General features: G+C 47.5%; 1 protein-coding gene and 1 pseudogene across 6 annotated transcripts in view; one reads left to right on the top strand and one right to left on the bottom strand.

Annotated features, from left to right (window-relative positions):
• The window catches only part of TRAPPC9 (trafficking protein particle complex subunit 9), a 552,118-nt gene that overhangs the window by 434,500 nt on the left and 101,070 nt on the right, over positions 1 to 16,548 (bottom strand). For all 5 annotated transcript variants that reach the window (XM_082364605.1, XM_082364607.1, XM_082364606.1 and 2 more), the window contains one exon: positions 13,084 to 13,227. In XM_082364605.1, the coding sequence (XP_082220731.1) occupies positions 13,084 to 13,227 (144 nt within the window). The remainder of the gene's footprint in view (positions 1 to 13,083; positions 13,228 to 16,548) is intronic.
• On the top strand, positions 7,039 to 13,062 carry LOC309615266 (protein CEBPZOS pseudogene; annotated as a pseudogene). Its single transcript has one exon. The product of its transcript is annotated as a protein CEBPZOS pseudogene (transcript).

Here is a 16,548-nt window from a genome sequence, read left to right as displayed (position 1 = left end):
GACTGGTCCAAGGTCACACGTGGGAAATCCGACCACCGTCCCCACTCCTCGTGCTGATTCCTGTCCGGAAATCTACGCCAAACCCACGGTCCTGGTCCAGGTAGTCTGCACGCCCTTTCCCAGTTGCTTCAAATTTCAGACTCAATACTTCCATGTGAAAACCGTACTGTTCCGTTTTGGCTTGAATTTAATACTCAGAAATTCCTCTTCTCTTACTCTGACATATTCCAGATACAGAGAAACCTACATTTTAATCATTCAAGTCATCCTTAGCAATAAATAAGTACCTGTCAAGATAACCATTTTTTAGAGAAAATTGGTCAAAGATTAGAGTCAGACACAGCCAAAAGGTTCCCCCCATCTGTTCCCATCTAACTATGAAAATCCTGCAGAGAAACTCTCTTTTTATAACTTTAACAGGTTACTCTGCTGCTAAAACTTCTGATAACATCCACCAAAAGCTCTTTAAGCTGGAAAGAACTGTATAGCATTACGGGGAGAAACACCGACTTTCCAAGTAGGTGAAGTAAGGGAAGATGCTAATGTTTATTGAGCTTCTACTATTGCAGGCAGGATGCCAAGTGGTTGCTACACATTATTTCTGATAATCCTCCAGACATTATCAGACATTATCTTCTTAATCTTACAGTTGAAAGCAGGCTTAGTAAAGTAAGTAAGTTGTCAAAGGCTACATTTAATCAGTAGAAGACACAGGAGGCAAACCCAGGTCTGCCTCAATCCAAGGATCATAACCCATACATTTCTCTGCACTGCTCTCCTTGCTGAAACAACGTTGTACTGTCTCCATTCTACACACAGAGCAGCCCAGGCCAGGGACACCGGCATCTTGTCCAAGGCCATTCAACTACCCCGTGAATGATACACACATACCATCAAAATAGAAAACTGTACGGTTCTCCAGTTTAAGACCTGCATATGTTGAAACGCTTCAGAAGTCAGAAACAGATCAATATAAACAATAAGAATTACGATGTGTTGAGCATATATTATGCTTCCGGCTCTTTACATACAGCGTCTCAACTCCCTACACCAGCACAGCAAGGCAGACATAATCCTCACTTTCCTGATGAGGAAATAACGCAGAGAAAACAAGCAATTCGATTCAACAAGCACGTACTGAGCCCCTGTGAGCCAGACTTTATGCTAGGCTGGGGTTTGGGGGGTAAAAAAAAGAGTCTCAATTCCAGCTGTCCAGCCTTCACACATAGATTGCTATGGATAAATATCTGCTTTGGGAACATCACTTTATAGTCTGTGTGGAAGAGAGATGAGAAAGGACAACCTGAGAGACAAGGTGCGTCGTTAGAATGTGTCGCCGTACCCTGGACCAGAAACGGCAGCCTGCCCGAGAGAGTGGCAGGCTGGCACTTCGTGCAGCAGACGGTGGGCAAGTGAGCAGCAAAGCAGGCCCCACTCCACTGCTGAAAAGCATATACCGTCTAGACCACGGTGTCCCACAAGACTCAATTCTTCGAGAAGGTGCAGAGTGCCCTTTCTGATACCACCCCAGGATGCTCTACTTTGGTTCACCTACAACTTGGCAAATTAGTATTTTCCCATAACTAGCAAACGCAGTTAATATATTTGGGATTTTGACATACTGATAGTTTTTCTTCACCTCATTATTTTACATGTGTGGTTTCTCTACTGAGAATGCATTTTATTAGCAGGTACTTATTATGTTGCCCTACATAGCATTTATCTCTTCAACACACAACTTAAACGAAGTCAAAAGCTTCCCTTCATTTCTGCTGGGTTTTTGTTCAACCTCTGCTGTCTATTTCTGAACAAACAAAAGGGATTGTGTAAAATGCTACGGAAACAAATTACAGCTCTTTACAGAAGAGCTCCCACCAGGACTGTGCAACGGAACAGTTCATGTGCTCAGCCCTCCTTTGCCTCCACCCAGGTGAAAAATGGAACATATTAACTCAAAACTCCAGAAGAAACCACATATACCATCTGGGGAAAAAATGCAAGGGGGAAAGAGCACGTCAGGGATGGAAAGCAAGAAGCAGAATAACACATACTGCCTTCACAGTATAAAAACTACGGCCTTCACCTTTGGGCACGGTTCATGCTGTAGCTCTTTATGCTTTGCTATGAGGCCAAAGGACAAAAATTCAAATCTAAGCCTGTATGTTCTTCATAGCGGGAACAAGACACAACACACAGGGCTTTAAACCCAAACCCTGTATATTTTCAAGTTGGTCCATACTATAGGAGACTTTCAATTATTACAGCCATGTTATTTTACCCATAATGTCTGATACCAAAATCTAGTAAAAAATGCACTTATTTTCAATGCCATTTTACAATTTACTGAAATTCAAAAAAATGTTTAGAACAGATATTTTAAAACCCAGGATTATAAAAGATGGCCAGAAAAGTAATTTTAATTCACAACAGTCTAGAACGACGGTAAGTGAAAGGGCAGGGGGGTGGGGGACGTGGAGGAGGTGTGTCCATCTGTCCGGTCCGTCCTGCGCCCGATGCTGTACCGCCGTGTCACCACCTCCACGCCCTCATAGGTGACTGTCGGGCCGACACACAGGGCATCAGCAAGCTCAGATTCCATGTCGGCCTCAGGGTCCTTCTTTCCAGTAAAAACGTTACACTACATCTCTAACTAAATGTGACATAGGTTACATCGCTTTACATGAGTTTTCATACGAATAACTGTAAAATCCATAAGAAATCTCACTGGCCCACAAGTCACGAATCTGCTACCCACGAGCAGGGGCACTAAAGAAGGCAGAAACTCCTCTGAGGGCAGCCAGGGCAGCAACGGTGACTCTATGCATTTTACTCCGAACCCAACGAATGGTGGCTACGGAGGGGAAAGAAGGGAGGCTGCTTTCCAGAAAGAGGCAAAGACCCTGAAATGGCCCCAGTGAAAAACTCCCCACCAACAACCTGTTCTTATCAAAGCCCGTCTCTCAGCCCACGGAACACACCCCCTGCACTGGCCTCCCGGGGTCCTTGTGAAATGCAAGCTCCTGGGTCCAGGGTGGGGCTCTGGAACTGGGCCTGTAAATTCTGAGTTAACTGTTGGCTGAGCGTTACTTTCTTTCAAAATGTATTTCCCCCAGGGCTAAGCCTTATTTGAACCAAATAACCAAATCCACACCCAGCTGAGTAATGGGGGCAGGGGTGGTTTCAGACTGCACCTCTAAGGGCAGAGGTGGGGAGAAGGGGCCGTATGGGGATGTTTGGGAGGTAAAACCTGGAGGACTGCCTGATGAGGACTTAGATATGGGGTCTGATGGGGGGAAAGGGGATCAAGACTGACTTCACCGTTTGTGGTCTGAGCAACTGGACGGAGAGTGGTGCCACGTGCTGAGATGGGGCAGGGAAGGATGGGAAGGCAGTCAGGCGTTCAGGTCTGGAGCTCCGTATAAGAAATAAATGCAAGAGCCATGCGTGCAGAGAGTTCTTGGAGCCTTGGGCCTGTGAGTTTACCAGGAGGAAACATAGGCGGAGAAGATAAGGACGGTGTTGACTGGACCCTCCATGTGGATGGCGAAGCCACCAGGACACAGACAGTGGCGGCGCTGCCGGACAGGGTGAGCCAGGAGCGGGGAGAAGTGACCAGAGCGCGTCAGTGACCACAGCCAAAGGAGAAGCACACCTGCTGTACGGAGCTGGGGTTTCGAAGGAGGACTGCCTGTAAGTAGCAACAGGGAAGGACTTCTCTGCCACCTCCAGGCCCCGAGGCACTTGGGGCGCAGGAGGAAAAAACAGCAGCATCTTGAGGGGTAGCCGGGGAAGCAGTGCCTACAGGAATGAGCTGGTCCCCCTCCCCACTGTGGCTCCGTGGGGGCACCACCGCCATTCTGAGCAGGACAGCGCTTTCTGTGCTTTATTTACCTGCGTTACACCTGCATTTAGCGGCCTTGTTCCTTCCTGCGAAACACAAATGACACCTCTTGGTCAAGGTTCTACCAGAAACATTCCCACACATTTGTAAACTCTGTGGTGAAGAGTCACTATCTTAGTACAAGGTTAATGGAACGTTCAGGGAAAAAAAGAGGCTGAGATGAAACAGGGGACTTTGCTATGACAGACCATTAGTTCCCGAGGTCACAGCGGAAGGTCATGAGAGCAGGAAGGGATGGGAAACGAGCCCTGATTGGAAGTACAGAGGCTAACAGAGAGGAGAGTCTGAAGGCGACGGACGAGCTGCAGGCCTGGACCTCGGGTAAGGTCGAGATGCAGAGGCTGAGTGACGAAGGGTGCCCTGGGAGACGAAGGAGGTAGCAGCTGAAGCCCAGGGGCACTGGGCACACCTGGCGGAGGGGCAGACTCAACGGGACAACCCAAAGGGACTCGAAGGGGCTGGGAGTGTAAAGGAAACAAAAGCAGGAAGTGATAATCCTGGCATTTGAACCCAAGGTCTCCCCCCCTCCAAAAATGATGCTCAGAGATAAAAGGCAGATGGTAACGAACATAAATTTACCATTCTACTTAAGGAACCCCCAAAACCTAAAAATCCCTGCAGGTTGTTATAGGGGAGGGTTAGGGATTGGGGTGGAAGGTAACAAGCTTTGGCTTCTTCCATTTTAGCTGGTTTCTGCGTCCAAAATACCCGACCCAGTTTCTCCAGTTCCTCCCGAAACCCCTCCATCCTCTGTCCCTCCTTCTTTCCTTCCCCTAGATGAAGAAGGAGGTGACGTGTGACAACCGTGCAGATAAGCCTCCCTTTACCCCGCCCACAGGACTGGCACCAAGGGCCTCCTCACCCCACCCAGTCTCTCTTGTTGGCTGCATCTCCCGCCATCCCTGAACCCCACGCTTTGCAGGCATCCTGTTACGCTAAACACTGCTCGGCCAAAAGACACACGGGGAGCATTCGGAACTCCTCGCACCTCGCTCCCGCCCGCACGGCTGCCGCAATGCCCCGCCCCAGAGCCTTGCCGCCGCTGTCCCTCAGCCTCCAGCTCAGCTCAAAAGTCACCTCTGGTACTGCACGGACCCAGCATCATGTCCAACTCATGGAGATGATCAATAAACACTTTCAGAAAGGAGATAAAGAGAGCTCCCCAATGTCGTCGTTTACTCTCCCTTGTCCCTCATTGTCTGTGCAGTATTCCTAGAACCCTTAAAATACACTTTCAGGAGCCTTAAGGGTCTACTGCAATTGCACTCACAACTCAAAAACCTATCTACTTTACATGTAAAAACCAAAATTTTTAAAGGAATTGGCAATCCTATTTTTTCTTATTCTCTTCACAGTACAATTCACTCTCGTTCAAAAAGCATCACGTAATCTCGGATCAACAGTTTTCAAAGAGAGAAGGAAGAAGCGGGGGAGGAAACAGGGAGGAATTATTCCTGTCTAGCCCATCTAAATGTATAACTACGGGCTCATCAAAGAGAAATCAAAACAAAAAGTTGTTCCCGGTACTAAAACAAGAAGTAAAATGTCCACTATGATAGCGAGAAAAGCAAAAATAAAATAGGAGTGCTTTTTCTCAATGGGGATTCATCTCCTGCTTCCTGAAAGGGGGCGTGCACTTCAAACCACAAAGTCAAACCTTCACCAGCGTGTGCATTTAGCTAAGCTGAGGCCACACTTCCCAGAAGCCCCTTCCCCGCGTACTCTGAGCCAGCGTGCATGGGGACCTGGAAGCCACAGGCAACGCCCACCGACACTGCTGGGCCGGGGGGGTGGAGGCAGCATCCCTCCCCCAGCTCGTCCAGCGCCCCCAGGCCCTCTGCTGCAGCTTCTCCAGCTCCTGGGCCAGGTGGCCGCTCCTCCAGGGGCTCCCATCGTCAAAGCTGGGGGCTGGGAGGTGCTGAGAAACCAGCTCGGTTCCCGTCCGTCCCCGTGGGGTGGGGTCCAGCTCAGCCCCGCAAGTTCCCGCTCGTCTGTGCTTCCTTCCCACCCACCTCCCCTTCCCAACCGCCTCCCCGACTGCCTGCCTGAGGGCTTCAGGATCCGGCAGCACACACAGAAGTGCTCCGCGTATTGTGCAGGCAGCCCCCACACTGTGTACAGTCAAATCCCGCTCATAAAGCACGCGTGCATGTATGTACATGTGTGCGTTAACGACAGAGAACCTCTCCTTGATGCAGGCTGCTCAGTGCCCTACTTCTGACTGGGCCCTGTCCTCGCCCCGCCTAGCCCAGCTGTAGCAAGGATCCCACTTAATTAGGTTAGCGAGAGTCCCCCCACCCTTGATACCCGATCACCCTCAATATCTGATCAAGTTCCTCACACCCCCCGCCCTTCGACGTCTAAGTCCTTGGCTTGCCTTCAGCGAGAATCCTGTTAGGCCAACTGTGCCAGAATTCCCCAGCCCGATGTCTCCTCTGAGTAATTTTCTGTCCACTCCCCCCTCCCTTTGCTGTTGGCTCTGAATCCCCACTTGTCCTTGTATTCGGAGGGAGCTCGGTCTCTCTCCCCTACTGCAATAGAGCTGACCCTACTGCAACTGTCTGGAACAGTCTTCCTGGCCATTTTAACAAGTGTCAGGACAATTTCTCTTTAATGGTGTGTGTGTACTACGTATGCATGCGTGCATTTAGAACCCTAACTGAACTGCGGTTTTCACAGCTTTGTCATTGTTTTCAAAGCGGTACTTCTTCCTTTTCCATAAACAAGGTCCTTTGTGCACCAAAGGCTGCCTTGAAACTGTTTCCAAGCTCACTGCGTGTTTTTTCCTCTGATGAAATACACACATATCACCGTCCCACTGCCAGGGGGCAGTAGCACTGTGCTGAAACGTATCTGCCATCAGCAACTCGAATGGCCACGTGGAAGCAGGCAGTCATTTGGCAGTTAAACGAAAATGTCTCTGTCAAGAGGGGTCAGGGCAAGTGGCTCCCCTTCCCCCACATTAGGAGCTGAGAGGCTAGGGGTCCAGGCTTGTTCTGCCACTGGCTGTGGGGCTGGGACAGGCCGCTTCACCGGGCAGGACGTCGGTGCTCACCCCTGCAACGGGCCTCACCCGGCTGCGGCCTTCTGCAGCCGGGCAGCACGGGAACGCAGGGGTGCCGGGGAGGGACGCCAGGACGCCGTCCTCCGGGCGCCCATTCCCGCTTCACGGATGAGATGGGTCACCTGGCAGGCACTGCCGCGCCCCAAGCAGCAGAAGGTCTGGGCTGAGCCTCATCCCTCAGCCCAAGCACAGCGGCACCTTCTCTTTCATTCATGCAAGCCTTTCCCTAAAAACTCCTTCCCTTCACCTCCCCCTCACCTGTGTCCGCCACACACCTGCTGAATACCTGCTCATTCTCCAGGGCCCGTCTCAAGCACCTGTTACCTCCTGATGAAAGCTTTTTCAGCCCTCCCTGGAAGACTCCATCTCTTCTCTCTTCTGGGTTTTCCTTAACCCTAAATCCATACAAGTAAATCATCTGGCCAGAGGCTCTGACAAGGAGTGAGGGGGTGGGTGAGCAGGAGGGATCAATCACCTCATAATTCCTATCAGCCATTCCATATCACTTTTAAAATATGAGCAAACGCCATGATAAAATGTTATTTAAATGCACCTTCAAAACAAGTGTCCTAGCATTGCACTCCAACGTCCCCTCCACAACCCCCCTCCCGGAGTACTTCCTGAGCGGTCACCGATCACTGCCACCATCACTCACTCATTCCATAAATATTTCCGGCACACCTACGACTATTTTAGATGCTACAAAGGTACAGTGAGCCAAGCAGAGTCACTGCTTTCTTAGAAAGCACATTCTAGTTAGGGAGGCCCTAGGGCTCTAGGGATTGGACTACGGTGTGCTTGCTGGGACGGAGAAGACCACACAAGGAAGAGTCCGCTCCACTCCCAGACTCTTCTCCACACCACCCAGGGTGGTCGCCAGCAGTTCCTGGCGCTTCACGTTTCTCTCAGCAGAAAAGAGGAAACCCCTCTCTTCCCAGGCAGTTCAGCCCCTCGTCCCGTAACTTAGCCTTGCTGTCCCCGAGGGGCCCAAGTCTCCTAGAAGGGGGTTTATCAAGAGAGGAAGTGGAGGGTCAGCCATAAAAACTGCCCGCCCTGAAGAAAAGTCAGGACACGACCAGAAGACGCTGTGAGGGCGGGGGTGGGGAGGCCACCTGCACAGACCCACCCCAGAACGGAAGGCGGGAAGGCTGGCCACGTAGAAGGCGGGCCAGAGTGTAGCCGATGTCCTGAGACAAGAAAACACCAAAAAGCAAAAATCCTGACATATTCAGGAAACCAAAGGATGGCCAATGTGGGTCAAATGTAGTGAGCTTCATACTCTCTGTTAAATTCACACATGTTGGTCTGAGCTAATCCTCTGTAATGTTAAATGGATTTCTCAGACTTCCAGCAACAGTTTCAAGTTTCGTATTATGCTAAAGAGATCTATCATAAAATGTCTAAAACAGATTTTCCTGCTACTTTCGGCTTTAGCTCAAAAACAAGTGAAGCACTTTCAGGAGGTGTCTTAACTCTTTCAAACCCGCTGTACACCATCCAGGTATGTTAGGGCACAGGATACATTTCATAGTGTGAGCATCTCTCATAGTAACGGACAGACTTTGGGCAAAGGACTTCATTAGCATCTCAAAGCCTGACAGACCTCAGCACAGTGGCCTGATGCTATCTGCCTCCCAAGAAATGAGAAACAAATGAGGCAAGCTACAGGGAGACAATCAGAAGACTGTAAAAGAGTCTCACGTAAAAGAGATACAATTAGTAAACAGGCACACAGAACAAATATCCAAACTTGCAACTTACCCAGAAAATACAAATTAAAACAGTAAGGCAACATTTTCTACATACTGAATTAGGAGCACTGCTGCCTGAGGTATAATTAGAACAATCCTTTCAGAAGGCAATTTCCAGTATGTTTCAACGGCAATAAAAGTGTTCAAAACGGCTGACCCAGTAATCCCTCTCCTGACAAAATCTCTCTCCTGCTCAAAAAGCCAAAGCGCTGAAGAGGCTCACCATGGCATTCCCAGTAACAGCGAAAATAAACCAGAAAAAAGAAAGAACACAAATGAGAGTATTTATTATTAATGCATTCAACAGGATGTGAGTACTGAAGTGTGCCACTAACCAGCCACAGTGGCTTTAACTAGCCACTAATAGGGCTTCTTTTCAAAGTGATGAATGTTTTAAATTGACTGTGGTTAACAGGTGCACATATCTGTGAATACACTAAAAAACTGAAGGGCACATTTTAAACAGGTGAATTGTGTGGTCTGCGAACTAAATCTCAATCAAGTTACTTTTAAAAAAGGAAAAGCATTTATTATTAATGCATTCAGCCATATGTGGATGCCAGTACAAGCCACTAGGTGAGAGGGACAAGAAAAACAGCAAGTCAGACAAGATACCTTCAGAGAGCTTGCAGCCTGAGTGGGGAGCTTGTCAATTAATTGAGCGATCGAAATATAGTGGGTGAAAGTGCTCGATGGGTAAGCACATACTCCAGTGGGAATGTTCCAAAGGAACACAAGGTAGTCTTGAGGGACCAAGAAAGGCTTTGTAGACAAAACAACAGAAGTGGTCATCTACACTGAGATGTGAGGGATGAACAAATGTTAGCCAAAAGAAGGAAGGAAAGTGGAAAGGAAGAAGGGATGAGGGAGAGGAAGAGAATGAGAAATCCAGGTGGACACACCACACTTTCTTTATCCATCCATCAGTGAATGGACATGGATGGATGCCGCTTTCACTTTTTGGCTATTATGCGTGATGCCCCCAGGAACACTCACGTACAAGTTTTTATGTGGGTGTATGTCTTCAAACCTCTTGAGTATACACCTAGGAGTGGAGTTGCAGGATCGTATTGTACTACTGTTGATCGTCCACCTTCCTTCCCAAAATCCCAGGCAACAGAATCACACAAATCACTGTATCTAACATTCCCCACATAAACCAAACCCTCTTAATGCCACCAGAACTGGAGAAAGTCCTCCTACCTGAAGCTATTCCTTCTGCTCAGTCTGGTCTGGCAAACACCAAGTTGTTCTTCAAGGTCAAGGTCACCTCCCTCATGGAACATTACCCAAACCATTCTCCCACCTCTGAAAAGAACTGTCAATTCCCCCATGATGCTCCCATATCCATCATTTACTATGGACTCCTCTGTAGGCTTAACCGTGGCATCCTCCCCACACCCTGTTCTTTTCATGTCAACAGCTGGCCCCAGCAGCCCCGCGAGTACGTGCCTCAGGGTGGCCTGTACTCTGGATCCACTGGCAAAGAAGATCTTTAAAGGAGTTTTACTAGCTGAACTTGTGGGCATTTTTGGAGCATATTTTTTGTTTAAAAAGATGAACACAAGCCAAGATTTCAGACAAACAATGAGCAAGAAATTCCCCTTCATCTTGAAAGTTTATTACAAATCCACCGAACACTCTGGAATGTATGGAATCAGAGAGCAAGATCAAGAAAAGTGGCTGAACAGCAAAAATTAGGAATTTGACCATCAGTCAAGGTTTGCCCTCTTTCATAGTATCAGGCAAGATTAAAATTCCAAAGTTGACATGGATGGATTTTAGAATATTTAAGGTTAAATGTAAATTCTAATTAAGTCAGAGGTTTTATTCTTTGGACTAACTGTGAAGAAACTGACGGAAGGTTTGTTTATTATGTTATAAATGCAGTTTTGTTTACTACTCAAAATAAAGTGGTTCTCCTTTAAAAAAAAAAAAAACTCCCCTATAATTCTGAATAGATAAATCTTTCAAAATAGATAAAATAGTAAAACACCTATTTTTAATATTTATTACATTTCTTTTCCATTATAGTTTATTACAAGATACTGAGTATATAGTGCCCTGTGCTATACAGTAGGACCTTGTTGTTTATCTAATTTATTCCCCTCTCCTTTCCCTTTTGGTAACCGTAGGTTAGTTTTCTATTGTCTATGAGTCTGTTTCTGTTTTGTAAATAAGTTCATTAATATTTATTACATTTTTAACTCACACATTTAAAATCCCATTATCTAAAAATATATTAACTAGAAATACTGCTTTTATCCATTTTCACTTTACCTGAAACAATATTCAAACTTTACATCAATGTCTCTGGTACTACTACAGCCACTTTGGAATAAAATTCGTCATAAAAAAACCCAAAAAAAAATTGGCCCCAGAACCCATCTTGTGAGTTCCCGCGCACTGGCACACACCAGGGGTGGAGGGGGGGTGGGGGGACCGAGGAGGAGGGGCAGGCAAGAACCCCCAGACTGTGCCGCCTCCATCTGCAAACACCAAGACGGGTTTCCGTACAAGGAGAAGGCTACTCCTCTCTTCCATATTTCATTTCAATGCGGTGATATTTAGAAATGTTAATTATCAACTCTGTGAATGGTACCATGAGCTCTCCAGGAGAAAGGTCACCCAATCAATTAAAATACTATCATTAAAATAATAACAAACTACCACACAATCTGTAATATCCTAGTTGTACAAATGAGAAAATGAAGCCCAGGAAGAATTTAATTCCTGATCTGAGGTTATGGTAATTAGAGGTTGGGGTGAGTGGAAGGAACCCTTGGTCCTCCTGACTTCAGTCCTCTTCTCAGAAGACTCCAATTAACCAAATACCATCACACACAGGCCCTTATGAGGCAGCGGTTTGTTCAACAGGGTCAGATATCCCAAGTCTCTCTCCTTCTAGACCCAGTGTCTTCGGATCACTAATTAATATGACCTTAAATAACCACCAAGTTCCTTCTCTCCTGGGGCTTCTACAGGGAAGACAGGCCGACTAAACACGCACCAGCTCCGTCGGTGCAACGTGAGAAGTGCGTGAGGGGAGAGACCGAACAGCAGGAGGACGGGTCCCCTGGGACTTGTGAAAGGCAGCCTAGAGGAAGTGCAGACCCAGGGGAGTTGGCTGACAAGGTGCAGGCAAGGGGTGAGAGCAAAGGCCCTCCGCGGGAAGAAGATGTGTATCTGCGAGAAAAAAGTCCAGGACGAGGCAGGTGAGGCAGGGGGAGGTGGGAGCGGCTCAGGGAAGGCATGTGCTCCCCTCCTTGGGAGCAGCTGCATCAGCCCCTGGGTGCGTGATTACAGAGACCCAGCTCCTCACCACACAGCGCGGCCATCCCAGTGCCAGAGGCCCCGCTGAGGCCTCATCCCCGAGGCCCTGGGCGGCGTCCTCTCCAGACAGTGCCCTCCACAGGAGATAGGGACCTCGCCACGAGAACCTGTACGACCTTTCGGTGAGGGGGCAGAAGGCCGGCCTGCGGGATGATGCAGGACGGCTCCAGGGTCACCCCAGCCCAGGGCTCCCGGGGGCCGCCCAGGCCCCTGGCAGATTCTGCACCGAGGCCCAGCTTCCCTCTGCCCAACCAGACTTGCCTCCTCCTCTTCCCCTCAGTGGGTGTCGATCCCAAGAGCACTTCTAATAAATGCCCCACACATGCGTCACATCCAAGAGTGCTTCCCAGGGGACCCACAGCACACGCTAACCCGGCGGGAGGGACAGGCGGACAGGGCGCTGGGACAGGGGCAGCGGAGGGCTGATTCCCAAGGGCCTGTGCGGCACCCAGGCAGCAGGAGAACACCTGGGGCTCGGGGTGGGGCCTGGGCTGGAGATAAACGGATTGTGACTGAAACCCAAAAAACACGTGACACCCAGGAACTGTGTGAGAAGAGAAGGTGACGGAGGCAAGGACCTAGAAGAAAGTTGCCCTGACGTGTGGGCAAAGATATGCACGATCCCTCAGAGAGTCAAGACAGATGCTGCCCGCGAGGGGAGCAGTGACCTAAAGGGGCACAAAGGCGTTTGGGGTTCTGGTCTTGTGTCCGACCTGGGTGCCGGGTACCACGTGGTCACTTTGTGAAAACTCACTGAGCAGTGTTCTTGTGAATCGTGCACTTCTGCATATAAATGTTACACTTTGACACTTACATTTTATAAAACGTAGGCAAAGGCAAGGGGAGCCCATGCCGGAGGCTGAGAGCAGCGAGAAGGGCCAGTAGTAATGAGGGGCCCAGGGAGGTGAGGGCATGGAGGATGGGGCGCCGGGGGCACCACCCACCCGATCCTGGGCCGGTGTGGATGGGGGCCAGCACCAAGAGTGCACTCATTCGTCTTTCCTGGGAGAAAACTGGAGTTTGAATCCACTCACCTTGATCTGACAAGAAATCCAGCATGGTCTGTAGCAGGAAGGACAAGTGCCTGACAGAGAGAGCAGGGTTCCCCATCCTCCGGGACGCGTAGACCAACTCGTGAAGCAGACGCATCTGGACGGCAGCCCAGCCTCGGTGCGTGCCTGCGACAGAAGACACAGAGCATCAGAGCAGGGCTTCAGGGGGCGGTGGCAGCAGGGCCAACACATGAGCCCCCCGGAGCCATGTCTAACGTGTAAAACTCGTGATTTCAAGATAATGCCTCAACCACCACGTGCAAAGGGCAACCAAAGCATTTCCCCTGTGTTTATCCTGGAGAAGAACACTCACATGATACGCTTGTTCACATGTTTTTTTGTTTTTTTTGTTTTTAAAAAATGTTTTCTATTATATGGGGTTGGCCAAAAAGTTCATTCGGGTTTTTCCACAAGATGTTAGAGAACGACCCAAACGAACTTCTTGGCCAACCCAATATTTTCTCTCTTCTGCAAAGACACAATTTTTAAAATAACCCACTTTGAAATACTTATAATAAGGTTATGACAAAAGATTATGTTTTCAATGGCATGTATTTGAGTTACAGCATACTTTTTTTTTTCAAGAAAATACTGATATCTGACGAGCCTTCATTATCAACAACCAAGGCCATACAATTAAAAAGCACAGCACTTCTCTAAAGTGTAAGAACAGAAAAGCAGAAAGCTAAACTAGAAAAAAGGTCACCAACAAGACTGTGGCTGCTCCCTCCCACATAACGTAGCGTGTCTGAAATCAGAGGTGGAAGGAATCGGTTGCACGGCCACCGAAAAGTATTTTTTTAAGATCACGGGATTTTAGAGGTATTTATTCCAAGTCCCTTTTGGCAACAGTTACTGCTTTTAAATATTTTCCACCTTAAAATTCTTCACGAAGATGTGGAAACAGGGCTCAAAAACAGTTACCACCCAGTGCTGTGTGCCCAGGGGCCCTGGGGGGTTGGTAGAAAGGTTGGGGGAAAGGATTTAAGACTCTGACCAAAGGATTCCTCCTCTCACAGGCCTACTGACCGTCTCTCCCACTGCCCACCCTACAAGGCTGGCCAGTCCCTTTTGTGAATTTCCACTGAGTCCTGCACAAATCTTGTCCCATAGGCATTATCGGGCACATACAGTGAGGCATCTGTAAGCTAGTGTCTTTGTTTCTTCCATCAGTCCTTAATTTCCTTGGGAGTCAGGATGGTGTCTTATTCACCCAAATATCCTTACTGCCTAGTTAGATGCCTGGTCCTTAACAGGCTCGTGGGTCAAGTTGAAAGCCTGATGAAAGAAAAAGCCCCTGTTTTTCAGACATGCCTACTTAAGTATATAGGGTAAAATGACATGATTTCTGGGATTTGCTGTAAAATATTTCAACAAAGAACAAATAAAAGAAAAAGAAAGGTCTGAATAAAGCCAGATATGGCAAAATTATATTAATTACTTAATCTGGGTGATGAGCTATTGTACTATTCTCTCTGATTTGTGTATATTTAAATTATTTCATAATAATTTTTAAACTGTTAACAATAACAATTACTAATAATTATGAATTGAAATTCTTAGAGCTGACCAAACCTACCCACACACAAAAACCTTGATATCCTACTAGTTTTATCTTACAGAAATCTTTTCATAAAATGACAGGAGAGGAGGGAAGGACAAGTCCCTGCAGTATTTCCACGTTGTCAAAAGACCAAAGGCCAAAACAAAATAAGAGATTCTGAAAAGGATGAGAAGGCTGAAATCAATGTCATGACTAACCTAGCCCAGAATTCTAAATGACATGACCTAACTAATCTCCACCCCACCATACCAAGAATGGGGCATATATCACTCTGCAGATTTTTTTTTTAATACATAAGGATCCAGTTCCTACCACAGGCAATTACGGTAAGACTGAGTATAAATTTTCTTAACACCAAATAGTGTACAAATCATAATTTCTATGCGATTCAAACTGCTCCTCCTATAAAATCTGAATCTTTTTATTCTTAAGACAGATTTGCAGTATATGAGCCAGTGATAAAATTTTCAACACTCTTGTATTCAAAAAGTTCAGCAATGTGAGAGTTTATTACATCAACTACTGCCTTTTAGCAAATTCATGTGCCTTGCCTCTCTCTTTCATAACAGTTCCTGGGGAAAATTTAATCTCTCGTTCAGGAGAAGGCTAAGCAAAAGGTATGATCAAAAAATCTTCATATATAGGAACACAAGTAAGATTAAAGTGATAATAAGTAGCCCGTTAAGCTGGCAAATACACACACAGTATACTTCTGTGTTCCTACCTCGACTTTTCATAACCAGCTAGGGAAAACGTTCATTTCCACAAACAGATAAAAATACATTTCAGGTCCTGAGAATACAGACAATTTCCCTTTTATTCACAGGTACAGGGATTTAGTAGAATTCCATTTAATTCTCTGAGAAATGTTTAAAGTAGTCCAGAGCAACAGTGGAGATGGGGTTTAAAGTAACTTTTATTTCTTATTAAAAATACAGCCAGCTGCCATTTATCATTTTTACCTTATTTGATCTCTTACCTTACCTCCCCACCTCTTTCACAAAATGATGGTGAATGTCCCCTCCCGAAACAGAAGGCTAAGTAAAAAGTGTCAAATCACATGGAGGTGTGCTTATCTGTTTCATTTTTCAAAAGAAACATGTTTCATCCATGTGATTTAAAAATTAAGATCAAGAAACAAACTCTATTCAATAAATGGCAATGAGCACATGTCACGTAGCTGCTCATCAGGTTTGGGCACACGTTACACGCATTTACAGGCACGCCTGCTGTGTGCCAGCAAGGGGACACAGGGAGAGGCAGGGTCTCTGCTCTCACGGGGCACACAGCCTGGTGGCGGGGGGCGGGGGGGAAGCTAAGTCACTGCCCAGTTTTTTTAATGTACTTACAAATTATGGGAAATGCTGTTTAGAAAGAACAGGAGTACGTGAAAGAGAGAAATAAAAGGACTGCATTTAGGTGGAGAGACGACGGGGGACCTCTTGAAGAGCTGACACTCAGCGGAGACCGGAAGGATGCCTGGGGTGCAGCGGTGAAGGGCAGGGAAGAGCGTTCCTGAGGACGCAAGAGCCAGGAGGAGACCCGGCAGTGGACAGCTGGATGGCGTGTACAACTGGCCCAGCACGGAAAGAAAAGGCTGAGGCCAGCCCAGTGTAACTGCGTAAAGCCCAGGAGGCTCGCATTTACTCTGGGGCCAGCCTGCAGTTATATTCGAGGGATACAAAAGGGGTCACTGGAAAGCAACTGCGATCTCTCCAGAAGTCTCTCAGAAGCACACTAACAGGGATCCCGGTCCCACGCACATGGAAACTCAATCCCCCTTCCCATCTCTCTGGAGAGCAACAGTATGACCGCTCGAAACACCCCCTTCCCAGACACTAACTCGCCCCACGAAATTTGTCCCGAATACGGCCTAACGGAGC

The sequence above is a fragment of the Balaenoptera borealis genome (genome assembly GCF_965194805.1).
Source record: "Balaenoptera borealis genome assembly, chromosome: 17".
NCBI classification, from domain to species: Eukaryota; Metazoa; Chordata; class Mammalia; order Artiodactyla; family Balaenopteridae; genus Balaenoptera; species Balaenoptera borealis.
The sequence above is the reverse complement of the archived record's forward strand: the minus strand, read 5'-3'. Positions and strand labels throughout refer to the sequence as shown.